The sequence below is a fragment of the Chelonus insularis genome, unplaced genomic scaffold, assembly GCF_013357705.1.
Source record: "Chelonus insularis isolate UGA/USDA-ARS -01 unplaced genomic scaffold, ASM1335770v1 contig_116_pilon, whole genome shotgun sequence".
Lineage (NCBI taxonomy): Eukaryota > Metazoa > Arthropoda > Insecta > Hymenoptera > Braconidae > Chelonus > Chelonus insularis.
This window is the reverse complement of record NW_023276357.1, coordinates 295,803-318,536: the sequence shown is the minus strand read 5'-3', so window position 1 is coordinate 318,536 and position 22,734 is coordinate 295,803. Positions and strand designations below refer to the sequence as shown.

The 22,734-nt window shown below is 31.9% G+C and overlaps 2 protein-coding genes across 2 annotated transcripts; both read left to right on the top strand.

Moving 5' to 3' along the window:
* The first annotated feature begins 1,394 nt into the window (after positions 1 to 1,394).
* On the top strand, positions 1,395 to 5,564 carry LOC118074359 (RIB43A-like with coiled-coils protein 2). Its single transcript, XM_035095514.1, has 7 exons — positions 1,395 to 1,568; positions 2,780 to 2,920; positions 3,274 to 3,437; positions 3,548 to 3,788; positions 4,414 to 4,641; positions 4,751 to 4,857; positions 5,407 to 5,564. The coding sequence occupies exons 1-7, from the start codon at positions 1,446 to 1,448 to the stop codon at positions 5,546 to 5,548; spliced, it is 1,146 nt and encodes a 381-aa protein (XP_034951405.1). The 5' UTR covers positions 1,395 to 1,445; the 3' UTR covers positions 5,549 to 5,564.
* A 6,197-nt stretch (positions 5,565 to 11,761) lies between these two features.
* On the top strand, positions 11,762 to 19,505 carry Etf-QO (electron transfer flavoprotein-ubiquinone oxidoreductase). The gene is made up of 7 exons (XM_035095391.1): positions 11,762 to 11,930; positions 12,328 to 12,435; positions 12,516 to 12,864; positions 12,960 to 13,266; positions 13,328 to 13,569; positions 13,656 to 14,272; positions 18,565 to 19,505. Exons 1-7 carry the CDS (start codon positions 11,897 to 11,899, stop codon positions 18,726 to 18,728), a joined length of 1,821 nt encoding a protein of 606 aa, XP_034951282.1. The 5' UTR covers positions 11,762 to 11,896; the 3' UTR covers positions 18,729 to 19,505.
* The last annotated feature ends 3,229 nt before the right edge of the window (positions 19,506 to 22,734 follow it).

Here is a 22,734-nt window from a genome sequence, read left to right as displayed (position 1 = left end):
TCACACGATACGTGACAATTTTACCACACATTGGTCAATATCACAGCTTCGTTGCCAAGCAAGTTTCGCTCGTCTGTCTACTGCATAATTGCTTCGATAGCTCACTTCAGTAACGTCATAAATGTAGGCGACTGAAATAAATTTTTGAAATTTTTCTTATATAAATCAAGCAGTAAACAATCAACAACAATTTTGTGCAAATAATCATTAGATAATTTTTTTTTATAGTCTGACATTTGTACTTAATGATATTGATTTTTTTTCAAAAATATGCACATGAAGATTATTTCAAGGAACACTTTGTCTATAAGTTAATTCGTAGTGAAGAACAAGTAATGAATTTTCTCGGTTACTAAAAGTTTTAAGTATATAAATTGATTTAAGAGACATTGGAATTTAATTTGTTTACGTTAATGAATGATAATATGTCTTTTTTAATCATCTTCATTTTTTTAATAAAAATAAGTAAAAGGTATTTAAATAGAATATTTTTAACAATGTTGTGATGACTAATATTTTTTCTTATACGTAGAATTATAAGGAAATGGCTCATACATTATGATATCACATAAAATAATAATGTAGAAATAATTAAATACATGAAATTATTCCGCTGATTTGAAAAAATGTATTGAAATTAATTAAGAGTTAAATTTGAAAATAAATCATTGTAATGTTGGGATAAAAGAAATCATTCATTTAAAAATGAGCAATAAATTATTTTGTATGAGCTGTTTTAATAATTAAAAAAGATATAAACGAAAAATATTTGAAATAAAATAAAAAAAAGAAATTTTGTTTAAATGTATTAAGATAATAGAATAGAATTTTTTTAAGAACATTAAGTCACACCCTCTAATTCACGTGTCCAGTTTATCGATTTTTACTACACCTATTTGCGTCTAACACATGAATGCACGGGTTATCTATTTTTGAATATCTGCTGAACCCTCTAACGTTTTGATGCTATTCATTCTAGCAAACCTTCCACCATATTTAATTACTGCTTTTTTCAGTATTATCGATTTTTTTAATTTATATTATTAAAATAACGAAAAATCTATTCAATAAAATTCATATCCTACCCCGGTTTAGGGAATCAAATAGTTGGCAAAAAAGTTCTCATCTCATTAATCATCTAGAATTGATGCAAACGTCACAGTTGACTAATCATTGATATTATCAGTTTTATGGGGAAGTCAAACAATCCATGGAAACGAATCAGAACTAAAAAGTTCTACCTTTCATTTGTTAAGAAACCTATTTGAAGTATAATGGAGAAGACAACCAGGTTTTTTACGGTTTGGGTTTTTTTTTTACCTTAAAAAATTTTTTTTTGTTTTTTTCAATTGTTTTTTATCCCTATTGATCGTTAGTTATTGTTTCAACAGAATGACATTTGCTTAATATTTTTTTCGTCTGTCTAAGTTATTTCTACCAGAGAGATGTTTAAGTTTGATCTAACAACGCAACAGGACCTCAAGGTTGTAGCAAAAGTTGAAAAGAGAAGACAAGTAGAAGAAACAAGGAAACGGAGAATTTTTAATCCACGGATACGTCAAATTGGGGTAAATATTTTTAATATAAATTGTCATAATTATTGGAAGAATTTTATTATAAATAATAAGATATGATTTAGATGTAGGAAAAAAAGTGATAGCTTTATTTTTATCTTTGTATTTTCAATTGAATTGGATTTAATTAAGTTACGTAAAATTTATTTTCAAATAGAAAGTTGATATAGAGTTATCAATTATAGGAAAAAGATATGAAACTATTTTTATTCAGAGAACCACTCAATAAATAGCAAAATTATTGGAAAATCAATGTGTATTTTTGACTAAATTGGAATCATTACAAAAAAAGAAAAATATTTTACCCACTGAATAAAAGAAATTCTTAGTAAAAGTTAAAATTAAAATTAATTTATAGTTGAGAATCAAAAAAAAGATTTGAATAAAAATTAAATCAATAAAGTAACCTTGATTGCATCAAGTGATTGCCTTGTGATTGAAATTAGTTCTCAAAATATCATCAAAGTTTTGTAATATTAAGTGGATTTTGTTCTGAATGATATCTTGAAAGCCATTCAAATAATGTTGATAATTCTAGAGCTCTTTTTGAGTCTATCTTCTCATTATTCACAGCTAACTAGATTTTGTGCAAGATTGGTTCAACTTTTACCAAAAAAGTTGAAAAAATTGAGTGATCTTTCCAATCTTCTCAAACTTAATTTTCTATTATTACATTTTTTAGTTGAAAGGGTGATTTTGGTTTGACTATTTGATATAAATGAAATTATTGAATCACTGTAAATATTTTTACTCAATGTTGATATGTTCTGTATGCTATGTATTTGAGAAAAATACTATTTAAATTTTTATATCTAAAAAAAGTCTCTAGAACTCTTACTTATTACACAATATTACTTTTATTTTTCCAAAAATAATAAAAACTTCGTTATATTTGGAATAAATTTGCAATTGATTATACTGAAAATTCCAAGTAAAGAGGGAAGAGTTAAAGAATATGAGATTGATAAATGCCCGTGGGAAGATTGCTCATAAGGAAGAATATGTAGAATAAAAACCAAGAATAAATCAATTCAAATGCAAAAAAAAATGTGTTCTAGGATCTTGTAACTTTTTTACAATACTCTATCAATATCAAATTCAATTAGTATACAAAAAAGCGGAAATAATACATTTTATCATATGTAGTTGCTAAAAATAATATTTATGGTAAAAGAAGAATGTATTTATTTATTTTCTTAATAAAGATAGATAGAGAATTCCTGGACAAGCAAATTAAAGAGAAGCAGAAGCTGCGTCAGCATGAGCGAGAACGGGAATGTCGAATGGATGAAGCTCTAGTGCGCAGCAGCCAGTTTGCAATCATGCTTGAGAAACAGCAGGAGGAGGTATGATGATAAAATATTTTTCTGGTATAATGCAGTTTTATCGCTTTAGATATATAGCAAGGTCTCGGTTTTTGAAGTTTTAAAAGCAAAGTTAAGTAGATAAGAAGTTGGAAAAATAAGAAAAAACACAAACGATTGTGCAGTATATAAATCTTTTTAAACTATTCTACGAAAACCGTCCATCTCATTTGACTTTAGTGACTTTGATGGATCTTTGTTGATTTTAAATAGCTTGTTAATTGATATTTTTACAATTGTAGTCATTTACATAATGATACTATTTCTTAGACAGATAATTTCTTATGAAAGCACTTTAGTATATATCTTTAAAATTAGATTAATTAATATTCCAGGAAAGGAAGGTAATGGACAGACAGATAAATAATTTCCGGCAAATCTATCAACGTCCACAAGATCGTCGTGATTATGATCTTTATGATCCTGATCGATTAAAAAAAACTATTCCTGCTCGAATATCTGATGATGATCCACGACTTGGCCCTGCATCTGCACAAAAGTCAGCTCAAAAAAATTCATCTTATCATTAGTATTTGCAATATCATATTAGTTTCTTTTTCATTTTACGGTGTTGGCAGATTACAATGAATTTTTAGAATTTATTTTTAGGTTTGACGGCGAGGACATAAAAAGAAAAGCACGTCTGAAAGACCAAAAAGAGCAGATGCAATCGTGGCTGATGCAGCAGGTGTACGAAAAACGAAAGAATGAGCAGGAGCAACAGAATGTTGAAGAATCTTTTCAACAGCTTGTCATTTCGCGAGATAGACGCGCGATTGAACTCGAAAGAATTGAAGAAGAGTGTCGTCGACGCCTTAATGAAGCCAATGCTCAATTCAATCGTACTCTTGTAATAGCTATATTCATTTCTTTATTTCACAGGCTTCAATTAAATCGCTCAAAAATAGATTTAAATTATTTATAGCTTATAAATGATGAATAATTAGGTGATAAATATTTTTAATCATTTAGATACGGTTTCACTATAAAATATTCACAAAGGTTAATTACTGCATTAATCAATTAATTTTTATAATTAATACAGCTTTCACAACTTTTTTTTGAACAACTTAAAATGAATAGCAGTGGAAAAATATTAACTATTATAGAAAATGGAGAAATTAAAACTCCAGTTTTTATTGAATCTTTCATTTATTCAATCAATGATTTCTTGAATAAATATTTTCAGTCGACATTAGATGTTCAATACTCACTTAATCACTGTTTTATTTCAAATTGTAATTTATGTTCTTTCCGTTATTCCTCTTCAGCACTATATAATTTATATTTCGTAATATGCATTGGTAAATTGAAGAGTTTTAATAGCTATTTTTTCTTATTACGATTTTATGTGATTTAGATATTTTCATAGAGATTTTACGGAGAAATGTTAATGTCAGAATGATATAAACTGATTCTCAATATAAGTGAAGGCTATAAAGTTATCATAAATAATTTTTAACTGCTCTATAAAGGCAGAGGAGCAAGAGTATCGTCGACGTTGTGAGGCTATTAAAGATGAAGAAGACAAGCGTGCTGAGATTTATAACCACGTAACTGGTGACTTCCTAACGGAAGCACGAGAACAAGCGGAAAGCATTTGTGGACCTTACAAACCACTAACTGACCGCTACAAGGGCATGTCATCTGATGAACTCAAGGTCATTCAACACGAGCAAGCACGACAGATGCAGGAAATTCAAGTAATTTTCATCTTCAACTTCTTATATTATGTTAAAACATTTATAGAATTAATTGAGCCCATTGAGTTTATAAATTACACATGTATTAATAAATTTAAAAATATAATAGAGAATGCGACAGGAAGAGAAACATAAAAACGAGGAGTGGAATCGAATCATGCTAGAAAATATGCAAATAGCTGAAAAGTATTATGAAGAACTAAACCAAAAAGATAGGTAAGTTTTTTTGGAAATAGTCAACAAAAGACAAGTTATTTAGAGAACTTTTTAATCGAAGATTTCAAGTAATTAATGATTTAATAGACATATAAATGTCTCAGGCTTTGTTAAATCCAAGTTATCTGTTTCTATATAATAAGAAGAGTAGAGAACGAAAAATTTTGTTGTTAACAGAAAACGCCATTTCATTTTGTTTGAACGTAACAAGAATATTGTTTTCCTTTCAATCGTTCTTGATCAAGCATTAGCATACCTAAAAACAATATGAATAAAGAGAATAAAGTTATTAAAATGACATATACAAAGTCAGTTAGTTTGCAAATATGATTACTGAGATATTAAGTTGAAAAATAAAATAGAAACAACATACCTTTATTACATTGTAGAGATTTTCGCGTATGATGTTTTAAAATCTGAATTGAAAGTTCACAAAATAGCACATCTAGGCTATTAAAGACAATAGTCACTCAGTATTAAGATAATAACTTACATTATCCAATTAAAGAGAATACTCGTTAATGTAGTTGAATAATCTGCTTATTTCAGAGAAACGCGGAAACAAATAGCAGCAGAAAATTTACAATTGGCTCAACAACAAAAATCACGGCAAAATTATCTAAACACAAAAGTTTATAAATATCAACCAAAATCTGAATTTTTTGATAAATTTAATTCATGTGCACGTTAATGCATCTTCTCTTCAAAATAACAATGTCAAAAAATGAATTTTAATCAATTGTACATCAATAATTTATTAATATTAATATACGTTAATTGATAATAAATGTACACTCATGTATTTACAGTCTTAATATTCAACTATGTAGTTCATTATTTACTTTAAGGCTGGGCTCAAGTCACGAAGCTGAATTATTCCGCCTAAATCTAAATACAATGGATCGTAAGTTTCTAATTCCTCCACGAATTTATGCTTGGATCTCAAAATTAAGGATTTCATTGGAAAGACGGGGACGAGACGGTTTCTAAACACTGGCTGTTGACCATATTTGGTTAGTAAAATCAGGAGATATTCTCGAAAAACTGCAAAACATAAAAATATGCATAACTTCTATGCAAATGATGCTACGGGGTTGATCGAGGGCTCATATGAGAGATCTGGACCTGAGTAAAAAATTGGATCCCCCCTATAGGATATCCCCGTCAAAAATGCCGTATCTCGCTTAGTTTTCGAGTTATGAGCGTTTAAAGATTTTTCTATGTTTTATTGGAGCATAGCTTCGTTTTTCGCCAATAACTCACGATCTATGGGAGGTACATGGAACACAAGCATGTCCATGGATTCTCGAGATCGAGAGCTTTCTAATGCACTAGTCAAAATTACGATCCGAGCATAATTTATGCTTAAATTATAGCCATTTCCGGTTTCACGTTTATTTTCGGTTATATAGTCGGTGAAATAAATGGTCATTTACGGTCGAATTTCAGAGCACCGAAACGTACGGAGTAACCCTCAATCATCAAAATCGAAGAATTTTTTTTTTTAACCTCAAAAATAGCTAAAAAGCGTATTTATGCTTGGATCTCAAAATTGAGGATTTCATTGGAAAGACGGGGACGAGACGGTTTCCAAACACTGGCTGTTGACCATATTTGGTTAGTAAAATCAGGAGATATTCTCGAAAAACTGCAAAACATAAAAATATGCATAACTTCTATGCAAATGATGCTACGGGGTTGATCGAGGGCTCATATGAAAGATCTGGACCTGAGTAAAAAATTGGATCCCCCCTATAGGATATCCCCGTCAAAAATGCCGTATCTCGCTTAGTTTTCGAGTTATGAGCGTTTAAAGATTTTTCTATGTTTTATTGGAGCATAGCTTCGTTTTTCGCCAATAACTCACGATCTATGGGAGGTACATGGAACACAAGCATGTCCATGGATTCTCGAGATCGAGAGCTTCCTAATGCACTAGTCAAAATTACGATCCGAGCATAATTTATGCTTAAATTATAGCCATTTCCGGTTTCACGTTTATTTTCGGTTATATAGTCGGTGAAATAAATGGTCATTTACGGTCGAATTTCAGAGCACCGAAACGTACGGAGTAACCCTCAATCATCAAAATCGAAGAATTTTTTTTTTTAACCTCAAAAATAGCTAAAAAGCGTATTTATGCTTGGATCTCAAAATTGAGGATTTCATTGGAAAGACGGGGACGAGACGGTTTCCAAACACTGGCTGTTGACCATATTTGGTTAGTAAAATCAGGAGATATTCTCGAAAAACTGCAAAACATAAAAATATGCATAACTTCTATGCAAATGATGCTACGGGGTTGATCGAGGGCTCATATGAAAGATCTGGACCTGAGTAAAAAATTGGATCCCCCCTATAGGATATCCCCGTCAAAAATGCCGTATCTCGCTTAGTTTTCGAGTTATGAGCGTTTAAAGATTTTTCTATGTTTTATTGGAGCATAGCTTCGTTTTTCGCCAATAACTCACGATCTATGGGAGGTACATGGAACACAAGCATGTCCATGGATTCTCGAGATCGAGAGCTTTCTAATGCACTAGTCAAAATTACGATCCGAGCATAATTTATGCTTAAATTATAGCCATTTCCGGTTTCACGTTTATTTTCGGTTATATAGTCGGTGAAATAAATGGTCATTTACGGTCGAATTTCAGAGCACCGAAACGTACGGAGTAACCCTCAATCATCAAAATCGAAGAATTTTTTTTTTTAACCTCAAAAATAGCTAAAAAGCGTATTTATGCTTGGATCTCAAAATTGAGGATTTCATTGGAAAGACGGGGACGAGACGGTTTCCAAACACTGGCTGTTGACCATATTTGGTTAGTAAAATCAGGAGATATTCTCGAAAAACTGCAAAACATAAAAATATGCATAACTTCTATGCAAATGATGCTACGGGGTTGATCGAGGGCTCATATGAAAGATCTGGACCTGAGTAAAAAATTGGATCCCCCCTATAGGATATCCCCGTCAAAAATGCCGTATCTCGCTTAGTTTTCGAGTTATGAGCGTTTAAAGATTTTTCTATGTTTTATTGGAGCATAGCTTCGTTTTTCGCCAATAACTCACGATCTATGGGAGGTACATGGAACACAAGCATGTCCATGGATTCTCGAGATCGAGAGCTTTCTAATGCACTAGTCAAAATTACGATCCGAGCATAATTTATGCTTAAATTATAGCCATTTCCGGTTTCACGTTTATTTTCGGTTATATAGTCGGTGAAATAAATGGTCATTTACGGTCGAATTTCAGAGCACCGAAACGTACGGAGTAACCCTCAATCATCAAAATCGAAGAATTTTTTTTTTTAACCTCAAAAATAGCTAAAAAGCGTATTTATGCTTGGATCTCAAAATTGAGGATTTCATTGGAAAGACGGGGACGAGACGGTTTCCAAACACTGGCTGTTGACCATATTTGGTTAGTAAAATCAGGAGATATTCTCGAAAAACTGCAAAACATAAAAATATGCATAACTTCTATGCAAATGATGCTACGGGGTTGATCGAGGGCTCATATGAAAGATCTGGACCTGAGTAAAAAATTGGATCCCCCCTATAGGATATCCCCGTCAAAAATGCCGTATCTCGCTTAGTTTTCGAGTTATGAGCGTTTAAAGATTTTTCTATGTTTTATTGGAGCATAGCTTCGTTTTTCGCCAATAACTCACGATCTATGGGAGGTACATGGAACACAAGCATGTCCATGGATTCTCGAGATCGAGAGCTTTCTAATGCACTAGTCAAAATTACGATCCGAGCATAATTTATGCTTAAATTATAGCCATTTCCGGTTTCACGTTTATTTTCGGTTATATAGTCGGTGAAATAAATGGTCATTTACGGTCGAATTTCAGAGCACCGAAACGTACGGAGTAACCCTCAATCATCAAAATCGAAGAATTTTTTTTTTTAACCTCAAAAATAGCTAAAAAGCGTATTTATGCTTGGATCTCAAAATTGAGGATTTCATTGGAAAGACGGGGACGAGACGGTTTCCAAACACTGGCTGTTGACCATATTTGGTTAGTAAAATCAGGAGATATTCTCGAAAAACTGCAAAACATAAAAATATGCATAACTTCTATGCAAATGATGCTACGGGGTTGATCGAGGGCTCATATGAAAGATCTGGACCTGAGTAAAAAATTGGATCCCCCCTATAGGATATCCCCGTCAAAAATGCCGTATCTCGCTTAGTTTTCGAGTTATGAGCGTTTAAAGATTTTTCTATGTTTTATTGGAGCATAGCTTCGTTTTTCGCCAATAACTCACGATCTATGGGAGGTACATGGAACACAAGCATGTCCATGGATTCTCGAGATCGAGAGCTTTCTAATGCACTAGTCAAAATTACGATCCGAGCATAATTTATGCTTAAATTATAGCCATTTCCGGTTTCACGTTTATTTTCGGTTATATAGTCGGTGAAATAAATGGTCATTTACGGTCGAATTTCAGAGCACCGAAACGTACGGAGTAACCCTCAATCATCAAAATCGAAGAATTTTTTTTTTTAACCTCAAAAATAGCTAAAAAGCGTATTTATGCTTGGATCTCAAAATTGAGGATTTCATTGGAAAGACGGGGACGAGACGGTTTCCAAACACTGGCTGTTGACCATATTTGGTTAGTAAAATCAGGAGATATTCTCGAAAAACTGCAAAACATAAAAATATGCATAACTTCTATGCAAATGATGCTACGGGGTTGATCGAGGGCTCATATGAAAGATCTGGACCTGAGTAAAAAATTGGATCCCCCCTATAGGATATCCCCGTCAAAAATGCCGTATCTCGCTTAGTTTTCGAGTTATGAGCGTTTAAAGATTTTTCTATGTTTTATTGGAGCATAGCTTCGTTTTTCGCCAATAACTCACGATCTATGGGAGGTACATGGAACACAAGCATGTCCATGGATTCTCGAGATCGAGAGCTTTCTAATGCACTAGTCAAAATTACGATCCGAGCATAATTTATGCTTAAATTATAGCCATTTCCGGTTTCACGTTTATTTTCGGTTATATAGTCGGTGAAATAAATGGTCATTTACGGTCGAATTTCAGAGCACCGAAACGTACGGAGTAACCCTCAATCATCAAAATCGAAGAATTTTTTTTTTTAACCTCAAAAATAGCTAAAAAGCGTATTTATGCTTGGATCTCAAAATTGAGGATTTCATTGGAAAGACGGGGACGAGACGGTTTCCAAACACTGGCTGTTGACCATATTTGGTTAGTAAAATCAGGAGATATTCTCGAAAAACTGCAAAACATAAAAATATGCATAACTTCTATGCAAATGATGCTACGGGGTTGATCGAGGGCTCATATGAAGATCTGGACCTGAGTAAAAAATTGGATCCCCCCTATAGGATATCCCCGTCAAAAATGCCGTATCTCGCTTAGTTTTCGAGTTATGAGCGTTTAAAGATTTTTCTATGTTTTATTGGAGCATAGCTTCGTTTTTCGCCAATAACTCACGATCTATGGGAGGTACATGGAACACAAGCATGTCCATGGATTCTCGAGATCGAGAGCTTTCTAATGCACTAGTCAAAATTACGATCCGAGCATAATTTATGCTTAAATTATAGCCATTTCCGGTTTCACGTTTATTTTCGGTTATATAGTCGGTGAAATAAATGGTCATTTAAGGTCGAATTTCAGAGCACCGAAACGTACGGAGTAACCCTCAATCATCAAAATCGAAGAATTTTTTTTTTTAACCTCAAAAATAGCTAAAAAGCGTATTTATGCTTGGATCTCAAAATTGAGGATTTCATTGGAAAGACGGGGACGAGACGGTTTCCAAACACTGGCTGTTGACCATATTTGGTTAGTAAAATCAGGAGATATTCTCGAAAAACTGCAAAACATAAAAATATGCATAACTTCTATGCAAATGATGCTACGGGGTTGATCGAGGGCTCATATGAAAGATCTGGACCTGAGTAAAAAATTGGATCCCCCCTATAGGATATCCCCGTCAAAAATGCCGTATCTCGCTTAGTTTTCGAGTTATGAGCGTTTAAAGATTTTTCTATGTTTTATTGGAGCATAGCTTCGTTTTTCGCCAATAACTCACGATCTATGGGAGGTACATGGAACACAAGCATGTCCATGGATTCTCGAGATCGAGAGCTTTCTAATGCACTAGTCAAAATTACGATCCGAGCATAATTTATGCTTAAATTATAGCCATTTCCGGTTTCACGTTTATTTTCGGTTATATAGTCGGTGAAATAAATGGTCATTTAAGGTCGAATTTCAGAGCACCGAAACGTACGGAGTAACCCTCAATCATCAAAATCGAAGAATTTTTTTTTTTAACCTCAAAAATAGCTAAAAAGCGTATTTATGCTTGGATCTCAAAATTAAGGATTTCATTGGAAAGACGGGGACGAGACGGTTTCTAAACACTGGCTGTTGACCATATTTGGTTAGTAAAATCAGGAGATATTCTCGAAAAACTGCAAGACATAAAAATATGCATAAGTTTTTTGCTAATGATAACTCATTATAGCCATTGTTCGATGCCGGGTTGGCGTGCCGTCTTGCGGTCATTTTCATGAATGCTGATTGCATTTCTTAGTTTCCATATGGACTGACCTTTATACTGGTTTCTCTTCTCTGATGGTGCCCTGCACTTCAACATCTATTGCAGACAATATAAATGTAAATAATAATGAGCCCTCGATCATCAAAATTGGGAAATTTTTTTCTTACAATCTTTAATTTTATCACTTATTTCACTTTTGTATTCAGTATTTACTAAGCAAAAACGAGTTCGTGGTAAAAAGTTTCATGAAAATCCGTCGATTATTTATCTATAGAAAAATTTACAGATTTCTACTTTATTTGCGGTAAAATGGCATCGTGCGTTTTAGTTTCTTCGTTGTTCGTCTTTATGTAAGAGGGTTAGAATTATCAATGATGACGTTATTATCAATTTGACAACAATACATGATTGGTGTAAAGTAAATTGTGGGTCAATTATTTGCACTCAGCTGTGAGTTACCAGTGTGTAACTATGGCTTGTGCAGCTGTAAATACTGCAATGTTTGGTAAGTAGCTTTAGATACATCAATAATGCAATGTTTTTTGTATCATATTGTTAGGCAATTCCATTCATCAATGATTTTAATTAAACAATTTGTTTTTAATTTTTTTGTTTCATCCCGACAGATTTAATTAATGTGCTGAAAACACTTTTTTTTATTTTCTCAAAAAAATAACTCATTGCAATTTTGTATATTGTATTGCAATAAATTGTTATGTAACGATCCGAAGTACACTTCTCTCAATAAATCATTTGAAATCTTTCAATCCTAAATAGAATTGATGGTTACTATAGAAAATTAAAAAAAAAATTATTAATTGAATAAATTTACACCAAAAATAAGAGTTTTCAATCATCTATTTGTCATTGATAATGTGATAATATGATCTTTTGTTTTATAGTACGGACGTTACAACAGTTATCTAAAAGAAACTATTCAGCATCTCTATTTCCTAAAATTACCACTCATTATACGATAGTGCCTAGAGAAACAGATCTAAGATGGAAAGGTATAATTCAAAGTACTTTATCTTTGGTTCTAATTCTTTAAATAGCGATGAATAAATTAACATAAGTCTATTATTTCTAGATATAAATATGGAACGTTATGTAGATGAAACAGACATTCTGATTATCGGTGGAGGCCCGGCGGGAATGTCGGCAGCTATTCAAGCCAAAAAGTTAGCAGAGAAACATGGAAAAGATCTCAGAGTAACATTAGTTGAAAAAGCTGGAACTGTTGGAAGTCATATTCTGAGTGGTGCATGTATTGATCCAGTCGCTCTCAACGAACTTATTCCGAATTGGCAAGAGCTTGGTGCTCCTTTGAAGACACCAGTAACCGAAGATAAATTTGCATTTCTCACAGAGAAGGGCAGAGTATCTATTCCGATTTTTAAGGGAATGCCTATGTATAATCATGGAAATTACATTGTAAGGTAAATATGAAATCTTATCAAATATGCTTACTATTATCAAAGTTTACAAACTTTAAAAAGTTATTTTATTTTCAAAAATGATGATTAATCTGTAGACTGGGACATGTAGTTGCTTGGTTGAGTGAACAAGCAGAAGCAGCAGGTGTAGAATTATATGCTGGCTACGCCGGAGCAGAAGTTTTATATCACGAAGATGGTTCAGTAAAAGGAGTTGCTACTAATGACGTTGGTATTGCGAAAGATGGTTCTCCAAAAGTAACATTCGAACGAGGCATGGAACTTCATGCTAAATGTACTATTTTTGCTGAAGGATGTCATGGTCATTTAACAAAATCATTGTCTAAGAAACTAAATCTTCGATCAAACTGTGAACCCCAAAGTTATGGTATTGGACTTAAAGAGGTCAGTGTTTTTATCACAAACATTTCTCGATCAAGATCAAGAAGTAAGAATTAATTTGTAGATCTGGGAAATTCAACCAGAAAAACATCGACCGGGAGCCGTCGAACATACAGTAGGTTGGCCGTTAGATAAGAACACCTATGGAGGATCGTTTTTGTATCATCTTAATGAAGAAACGCCATTAGTTGCTATAGGTTTTGTCGTGGGTTTGGATTATAACAATCCATATTTGCATCCTTTCAAGGAATTTCAACGATTCAAACAGCATCCAGCAATACGACCAACATTTGAAGGCGGAAAGAGGTACATCAAATTCTCCCAATTGTTCATTACATCTTCCTTATCATTACAATTGAAATATTTAGTTAATTTAATATTGACTATTTTAGAATAGCGTATGGTGCACGAGCTCTAGTGGAAGGTGGTTTTCAGTGCATTCCACAGCTGCAATTTCCTGGTGGCTGTTTGGTTGGTTGTACAGCAGGTTTTCTCAACGTTCCAAAAATTAAGGGAGTACACAATGCTATGAAGAGTGGTATGTTAGCAGCGGAAAGTGTTGTAGAAGCTATCATTGATGCTGAGATAAATAGTTCTACAACTATTGGTATTGAGCCCAAAAATTATACAGATAAAATTAAAAACAGTTGGATCTGGAATGAATTGAAAGCAGTGAGAAATTTCCGACCAAGTTTTCATTCGAGTCTTGGGCTTTATGGTGGTATGATTTATTCTGGTTTCTCTATGTTAGTCGGAGGTAAAGAACCTTGGACACTTTCACACGGTGGAGCAGATCATACAAAGTTGAAACCCGCGTCACAGTGTACTCCAATCATCTATCCGAAACCCGATAATGAAGTCTCCTTCGATCTTCTTTCATCTGTCGCTCTTACTGGAACAAATCATGAAGCTGATCAACCACCCCATCTGACTCTTCTAGATGACACTGTACCTGTGAAGAAGAACTTGGCAATTTACGATGGTCCCGAGGGACGTTTTTGTCCTGCTGGTGAGTCCATCTATATCTTTATTCACTTTTTAGTGCTCCCATCGACTTGGCAATGTCACTCAACAAATTCCCATTTAAATTTGCACCCTCAGGCTAAATTTAAATTAGCACTTTAATGAGTCGTTTTCCTACAAAGGGTGCAAAATCCATTCCGTTTTCTCATCAGTCTATTTTATCTAAACCGAAAAAATCACAAAACTCAAATAGGAAAGAATAAAATATAGTGGAAAAAATTACAAAGTAACTTTATCAACTAAAAAATTTTCACTCAAACAATCGTTTATACTTCTGTAAAGAGATTGAAGGATAAAGTGACTAAGAGAAAAGCGGGTCTAACCAGTCAGTTTTATCGTTTCCATTAATCACTCTGTCGATAGCCGTTTATTCACGCGAATAGAATCACCGGTAGTCGGTCGATTGCTCGCGACAGTTCGAGGTATTATTCCGGGACAGATTGTTCGACGTTTAGAATTGCTTCTCGTAAATCAATTGTTGAAAAAAATTAGAGTATTTATTAAATTTATGTACATCATTTTTTTCAATTTTCCTCTGACTATTTTTTCCAAATTTTCTCTTTGCCGGATTGAATTTTGCTATCTCATGGGAATCAATATTTTTATTTATTTTTATTGTCTATAGATGCCCACATAAATTTTTTTCGTATATCAAGTTTAGATTTTTTGTGTAGCGATTGAGAATATTTAACAAAAAAATAACAATGGTGAAAGGGACTTTATTATGAGTTAATGGATTTTACAATTACATTTTTAGTCTTTGACTTAAATCCTTCAGGAATAGTCAGTGCGTAAATTCAGTCGTCTGCAGGAGTAATTAGCTAAAATATTACTCCCGAAAGAACAAGAGGAACATGAAAGAAATGTAAATAAATACATTATAAACACCCGAGATCAAGAAAAAAGGTGGAAAGTAGCAAAGTATTACTGTCAGCTTTGTGGCCTGTATTTGTATTGTTACGTTACCCTTTCTATTTCAGTTGTAAAGAGACTCTTGGAGGAACTAAAAAAAACTCTCACCGCACATGCCTCTTTGTGACTCATTATCACAAGAAAGTCTCGAGCGTACGTTTGCATACAGTAGCGAACAATAAGGCGCGACGTTTTGCGATTGCAAAGCTTTCGACGTGGATAAGACCACAGGAGACTTGCAAACGAGCAAAATCCTCTTAATGTTTTTGAATCTCCAAGTTTCTCTTTGGCTTTTCTATCTGTGCATATTCTCACCTTAGATCTTTATCTTTATTAACCTTTACTTATACTTTTATGTTTAAAGAAAAACTTGATATGAAAAAATTTTTTGTCAAATGTAATTTCATGAATAAATTTCTTGATCAATTATTCTTTCTAACAAATAGCTGCTGTCTGGTAGAAAAAAAGTAAAAAAGAATGACAATACCAATAAATTGTTACTTTCCTAACTCAATCTGTCGCAATCCAATGCGACTGTTCGTATTCGACAGAAAATGCTGTGAACCGACAATTTATTCTATGGAATCCCATGAGACTCACGGGCTTTCAACCCTCGCAAGTTTCTGAATTCGTTTCTTCCTTATTTTCTAGCTTCTCCGTCTACCTTTCTCAACTCGGGTGAATCTTCTCTTCGTCCCTTTCTCTTATATTGCGTTGGGAGTATCGACCGGCGTGTCCTTGAACCTGAGTAGCCCGGATGAACCCCGCACGACTAGACAACCCCGGACCAAGCACAAGCTGCAACTTCTCCAACACCATCATAAGGTACACTCGTATCGCTTATCCTTCTTCGATGTGATGCCGCCGCTTCAGTTAATTGCTAGAGCGTCTGAGAATCCAACGCGCCCCTTGACTATTCGAGGGTTTCAGTTGCTTCCGTAGTTCTTCGTTTTCTACGATATCTCTTATATCGACTCTTAAATTTCCTAATTTAATTTAGTTGGATATAATTACCTGAATTCAAGTAAAGGGTGTTGATACAAAAATACTTGATAATAATAAAATATCATCTGAATTGATTAATTGAATTACTGTGGATTATTGTGAACAAAGTTAAAAAAAGGGATCAAAGACAAATCATTTAATCATAACATTTTTTTCACTTTTAATTTTAGCTGTAGTTGTTTTTTTGTTTGCTATTGAGCAAAATCGTCGAAATTCTTGTATCCACAAATCATTCGCATGTTGGAGAAAATAAGAGAAAAATAACTTAATCTCTTGCAACCCGTTATTGTGCTCTATTGTTACTATGCTAGACACCTCAATCACTCTTTGAATCATTTTTTCTATGATTTATTTTTTTATTTCTTTATTTTTTTATGCACAAAAGGAAAATAATAGAAAAATAAAATTAATTATTTTTTTAATTCCATAACGGATTATGTGAAATAATACAGAAATTTTGTATCATTGTCTTATTTGCAAAAAATATTTACATGGTACTTAGACCAGCAGCGTCGTAGGGTTGGTCGTTATACCTAACAGTCGATAATCCGGAGCTTGCACCCTTAAAGGAAACGTCGTCGTCTACTAAAGAAAAGCATAGGGGTGCGGCATAAAGATACAACCCTCCGGCAGTGTCGACTTTCTGTCTTTCTCCTTTTGCTCGATGCGTTAGTGAAGCTTTAAGAAAATTGAAGCGAGAAATAAGAGAGAAAGAGACAGTGGAGCGAACGAATTGGAAGGCATGAAAAGACTTAAGGGAAGAGAATGAGGAACTCAGTTCAATCCAAAAGAAATGAAAAAGAATAAAATAAAAAAGATTCAAAAATAAATTTGTTTTTTATCACTAACCATTTTGAGTGCAGGTTACTGCTAAAAGTAAAACGTTGCTGAAATGATATAAAATAGATAAAAATGAAGACGTAAGTATCAACATTAAGTAAGATCTTTCGTTGGAACTTGTAACTTTTTTGTTTGACGGTTCAAAAGAGACATAAGAGTGGCAGTAATTCAGAATTTTCATATCACTAAGGAATAAAGAAGACAAGGAAATGCAAACTGGAAAAAAGAAATAAGGATGTATCAAAGTGGAATCCATTTTAAATTGGTTGCTAGACGTTTTCACAAATAAGACGAGTTTACAACGCGGATGTTACTGCCTGCTGGGAGTAGAATAAGTGCTCGTGGGAGTCAGACGTGCATAGTAGATCTTGTAGACTTTGGTCAGCCATGAATAGTAAATGCAGCAGGGAGTAAGTCAGACATTGAATATATTTGTTTTATCTGGACAAGATCCTCGATTGCTATTAAAGATAAATAAACGGTAGAAATAACTGAAAGGAGAAATATTGATACAAAATTAAAGTGTCCGACAAATATAGAATTAAAAAGATATTTACAGATTAAAAATGCTACGAAAAGTCATTGAATGAAAAATGTTGCAAATAGAATTGAAAAACGCTAGTCTTGAGAAAAATTCCCTCACCTTTACTTTTACTTACCTATCGACCGTTGGTTAACGATTCAGATAAACCTGGCTAACACGTTCACGACAACTGTAACATTCATCTGTGCACGTCTGTCACTGAGCTTGAGCAGCTTAAAAGATCCTACTATTTCTCTTATAAATGTATGGTTAAGGCTGGACAATACGAATGGAGTGCACACTGCAGTACAAAAGAGGAATAAAATAGAAAATTGCTTTTTTCCCTATGGAATAAATGTAATATAGATTATTTTTAGGATTTCTTTAATCTTTGTACTTTTTTGGTGTATTTTTATTCTGTAATAACCGTAAAAGAAACTCCCGAAAAAGATTGAAAACAAGAAAAAGAAAAGCACAGATTTCATTTAATTTTTAGTACACAGGAAAATGCTCATTTCTACTAAGCATCTTTTAGTAAAAAAAGTATGACTTCAACATCTTTTATATCTTTAATTTTAATGTTCAGTCTATCCTGCAAGATATATTTATCTTATAAAAGACTGATAAGTTCAGAGAACGTCAAAAGGATGAGAAATGTGCCGCAAGCATGCAACCTTCTTCAAGATCTTCTTAACTGTACTCCATTCAAGAGAAAGAGTTAGATACGGATGCTGACGATTAATTTCGTTTGGTTTCTTATTCCTCTCTCTTGGGCAAATTTTTTCCTATCATACTTACTTAGTACATATTGCAATGTTTAATATTACATTTTACGAAAATAATATCTACCAAGTAAATTCTTTTTCACTGAGATTTTTTATCATAATATTTGACATAATCATTTCAACATTCATATTGTTTTACTTTTATATAAAAGTTATATCTATATGTTGAAATTGTTGACTGTTTTCTAAACTTCTTGCTTTTGATTGTTCTAGGGGTCTATGAGTTCGTTCCACTCGAAAGTGGAGATGGCCAAAGGCTACAGATCAACGCCCAGAATTGCATTCACTGCAAGACTTGTGATATCAAGGATCCCAGTCAGAACATCAACTGGGTAGTGCCCGAAGGCGGTGGTGGTCCAGCTTACAATGGCATGTGAAAACTTTTTATACTAAATTTTTTCGCATTTCTAACTTTCTTTAAAGCTGTCGAGAAAATTAGTCTTCCACATCAAAAAATTTTATTCCATTTTTCAGTAACATTAACTCACATAGAAAAGATGTTTTTATAGATCAAATAATAATCTCAAAGCATTACAAATTTCAACATCAATATCAACGGTGTTTTTATGTAAATTATCAATGCACAGAATCCACTTCAATTTCATCATATAGTTAATTCGAAATTTTCCCAATAAATCACATGCTCGAATAATTGAAGTAATATTCAAAAGCATAACAATAATACATTTAAAATAGATTTTCACATAAAAAAACTCAAATTCTCTTTATCGTTAATTGAAGCTCTTATAATAAATACACAATGGCTATCAGAATGTCTAATAATACTTACATAAAATAGTTTATTTTTCGACCATCACTTTGTAATATGTAAGAAGATATTGATTTAAATATTGACAAAATAAATACAAATAATACAAATAGTATTAAATTTTACAAATAGTTATTGAAAAATTGGAATAACTTTTTTGTCTCCTGATAGAATGTTTTCAATGAATTTTACATTCAAATTAAAGAATTAGTAGCGTAAGTTTTTATATTGTAATTTAAAAAATTCTATGAAGTGCAAGCCAATCAATGCAAAACTGTAGTTTAAAAAAAATTGAAGGATATTTTCATATAAAATATGTAATCCTTACCTTAAATAAATGCTCAAGGGCCTTATATTCATTGCTGAAACGAATTAGAAAAAAAAACATTTTTAAAATTATATATAATTGGTTACAATATGCTGAAATATTTAATAAATACAGTTTAAATTTTTGTAATCATTATTTTGAATAAATATTAAGTCTATGTATCCATTTAAACAATTGTTAGCTTTATATCTGAATTGTTTACTTTATATTGTATGTTGTTTTCTACGCAAATTTTGGAAATGAAATTGTACAAATATTTACAATTATTTACACATGATATTTTGTTGATTCTACGATATATTTTTTATATTCATTAAAAATTTGATTTATTCATTAAACAAATAATTGGATGTTATTATTTTGAAGACCTTATGTAGGTGTATTTGTATATTTATATTAGACATTTGCATGAGTTTCTAAAATGAATGCATATTTAATATCAATGTCTATTCTAAAGGTTAGAATAATGTACTTACATAGTAAATTATATTACCACTGTATTTTGAAAAAGTAACTTAACGTAAACGATGGCATTCATTTGCCTTCCACAGAAAAACTACATTATTAAAGCATGTGATGAACATCGTTTCAGTATAAAATTATTGATAGAAAAGATTAAAACTTTTTTTTTAGGATTTTTTTTTCAATAAAATATTAAAAATTTGAAATATTTTAATATTTCTGTTCATACTATTATACTCATATCTGTTCAATTAGTCATGTTCATTAAGATAAAATTATTAAGAATTATTGTTAAAAACTGTAAGTGACTAAATTACATTCATTTACAAAAAGACTGACTGACTAAAAAAGTTTCATCATTCTTTCTACACATATCAATGGTGGAATTGAAAAGTATAGTTTTATAAATATTTATAAAGATATAAACAAATATATTTAGCAATTAGTATATGTTTTTTTCTCTATTATTAATATTTTTACCCAAATATTTGTATTTTATGATTTCAATGAACTCGTACATTGATAACGAACTGTGAAAGTGTAAATTTATTTTTATCAATAATTTCTCTAGGTTGATTAATATGTTTAAAATGAATAAACTCATTTAAAATGCATCCAAACGTGAGAGTGCCAATGAAGAGCGGTTACAATCAAGAGCACAAGTATTACCTCAAGTTTATACTACGATATTAATTTTTAATCTTTAGATATTTACTGCTTTTAATATACATTTTTCATTCATATCACTCATCTTCACTATTGAGTCCAATTAATAGCAATTATCTAGAAATAATGGAGTACTTTCGAGTTAATTTATTTTTTCCACTTAATTAATTTCATCGATGATAAATATTCAAGTAAATATGACTCAAATCGAAAATTTATTTTCATATTATCATTAATGGGCGCATAGAATGAATATAAACTCTGTGCGGGTATGAATGTGACAGTTAAATGTGTTAGACACGAATGAATAAACTTTAAGATGAGAATAATGGTAATTTGATTAGTATTAGTAATAACCGCAATTACGTTGATCTATAGATAACAATTTTTTTTTAATAATGAAATGTTAAGTAAATTTTATAATATGATCTGATTGAAAATAGTGTGTAAAGAAATGAAGTTCTATAGATTAAAGAAATTTCAATGCAGAATTTTAAATTCTGCTTCAATTGAGCTGTTTACTTATATAATAATATCTAAAATAAAAAATGCATGCAAACAAATTAACCAATAAAGATTGTTTAAGGGTTGTCAGTTAATACAGTAGTTCATCAAACATTGGTGTGGAAGTCCAACGTATTAGTGCTCGACTCTTCTAAATATTTTGCATTCTAATGCCAAGAGTATCAAGTAATTTTTTTTTTTTTTTATTAATTAAGAAAAATCGATTAAATAAATTTTTTTTTTTTTGTATGATAGGCGAAGATGAGGTCCTGATGCCAGACTGATTAATATTATTACAAAATTTGACATCAACTTTTTTAACTCATACCATTTATCAACATAATCAACAATACAAACCTGTTGATTTCAAAGCTTGCTTTTTGTGAAAAAAACATTTACGATGATGCAGAAACTAGAATCTAAATTTGATGGATTTACAAACTTAAATGAATATAAACCATAATAGTATATATTCTAAAAATAAAAATTTAAATGATAATATTTCAATCTCTATTTAAGTGACTATAATTACTCCACTTTCTTCTCCCCTTGCTTTAATGTCTCATCATCAAAAATGAAATACTTTAGCAGTCCTATCTATTGATTCATATTCATCATTTACACACCAAAAATTGTCTAAATGATAACATCAATCAAGTATTGTCGAAATGATGTTGCTTGATGACAACAGCTGTTAGAAATAGTTGTAAGCAATTATGTGGATGATAAGATTCGTCAAAGGGAAACAGGAGTGGCTTGGAATGATAGATAAAAAAAGACATGTGCAACGAAAAAATATATCTGTACATACAAATATCAATGTATTTATACACGAAAGAAAGAGAAACGAAGATTGGAGGGTGCGTCATCAGCAACGTAGTTTCATCTCTGTTGGGATCGATTGGTATCAATATGTCCTCCTGAGAAAGTAATCAAACATAATGGTCTGTCTGAAATTTTGATGGGGTCGTAAAGTACGTTTTGTGTTGTCCATTCTCTTTATATTATAGAATACATGCATCACTCGATGTTATTTTATGAGAAATAGAGAACAAAGAGTCAAGCTCGGACAAGGATTTGGGATTTATTTTTTATACTCAATTTTATGAGCGAATAAGTACGGTTTGTTGGAATCCTTATTTTCTGGTATAAAATCATTTTACTACTGAACGAATAAAGTATTCTTGTAGAAGTATTATTCTAATGATTAATTGCATCTAATGAAATATATTTTTCAAAAAATTATATATTTTTTATTTCGATAGAAAAAGCCTCATTCAATATTTTTTTTATGTCACACAAAGAAGAACCTAAATGATTACTCCGAATTGATACTACCCAGGGACAATACGAGGGTGTGTGAACCGTCTATAGATGCTGAGGTTGGCATCACACTTGGTGAGAATCGCACCATGATTGAAGAGGATGACTTCTATTCAGGAAAATAAAAAGCAAAGGGGGAAAATAGAGAAGATTAGGAATCCATCGTTCGAACATAGTCGTTGAAGAATTGCAATATTACAGAGTTATGAATAATGCTATAAATTTATTGCAATGTGAATTAAATATATGCATACATAGTTATTTGACAGATAATGGCAATAGCAGCTCGTTTGAAAGAAATATTCTGTTCAATAATACTTTTATATTGGCT

Excerpts from the sequence above, each read along its gene's own strand:
- Etf-QO (XM_035095391.1), top strand. The coding sequence starts at position 11,897 with ATGGCTTGTGCAGCTGTAAATACTGCAATGTTTG. Across the intron at positions 12,436-12,515 it reads AACAGATCTAAGATGGAAAG|ATATAAATATGGAACGTTAT; the intron begins GTATAATTCAAA and ends TATTATTTCTAG. Across the intron at positions 12,865-12,959 it reads CATGGAAATTACATTGTAAG|ACTGGGACATGTAGTTGCTT; the intron begins GTAAATATGAAA and ends ATTAATCTGTAG.
- LOC118074359 (XM_035095514.1), top strand. The coding sequence starts at position 1,446 with ATGTTTAAGTTTGATCTAACAACGCAACAGGACCTCAAGGTTGTAGCA. Across the intron at positions 2,921-3,273 it reads TTGAGAAACAGCAGGAGGAG|GAAAGGAAGGTAATGGACAG; the intron begins GTATGATGATAA and ends TTAATATTCCAG. Across the intron at positions 4,642-4,750 it reads GACAGATGCAGGAAATTCAA|AGAATGCGACAGGAAGAGAA; the intron begins GTAATTTTCATC and ends AAAATATAATAG.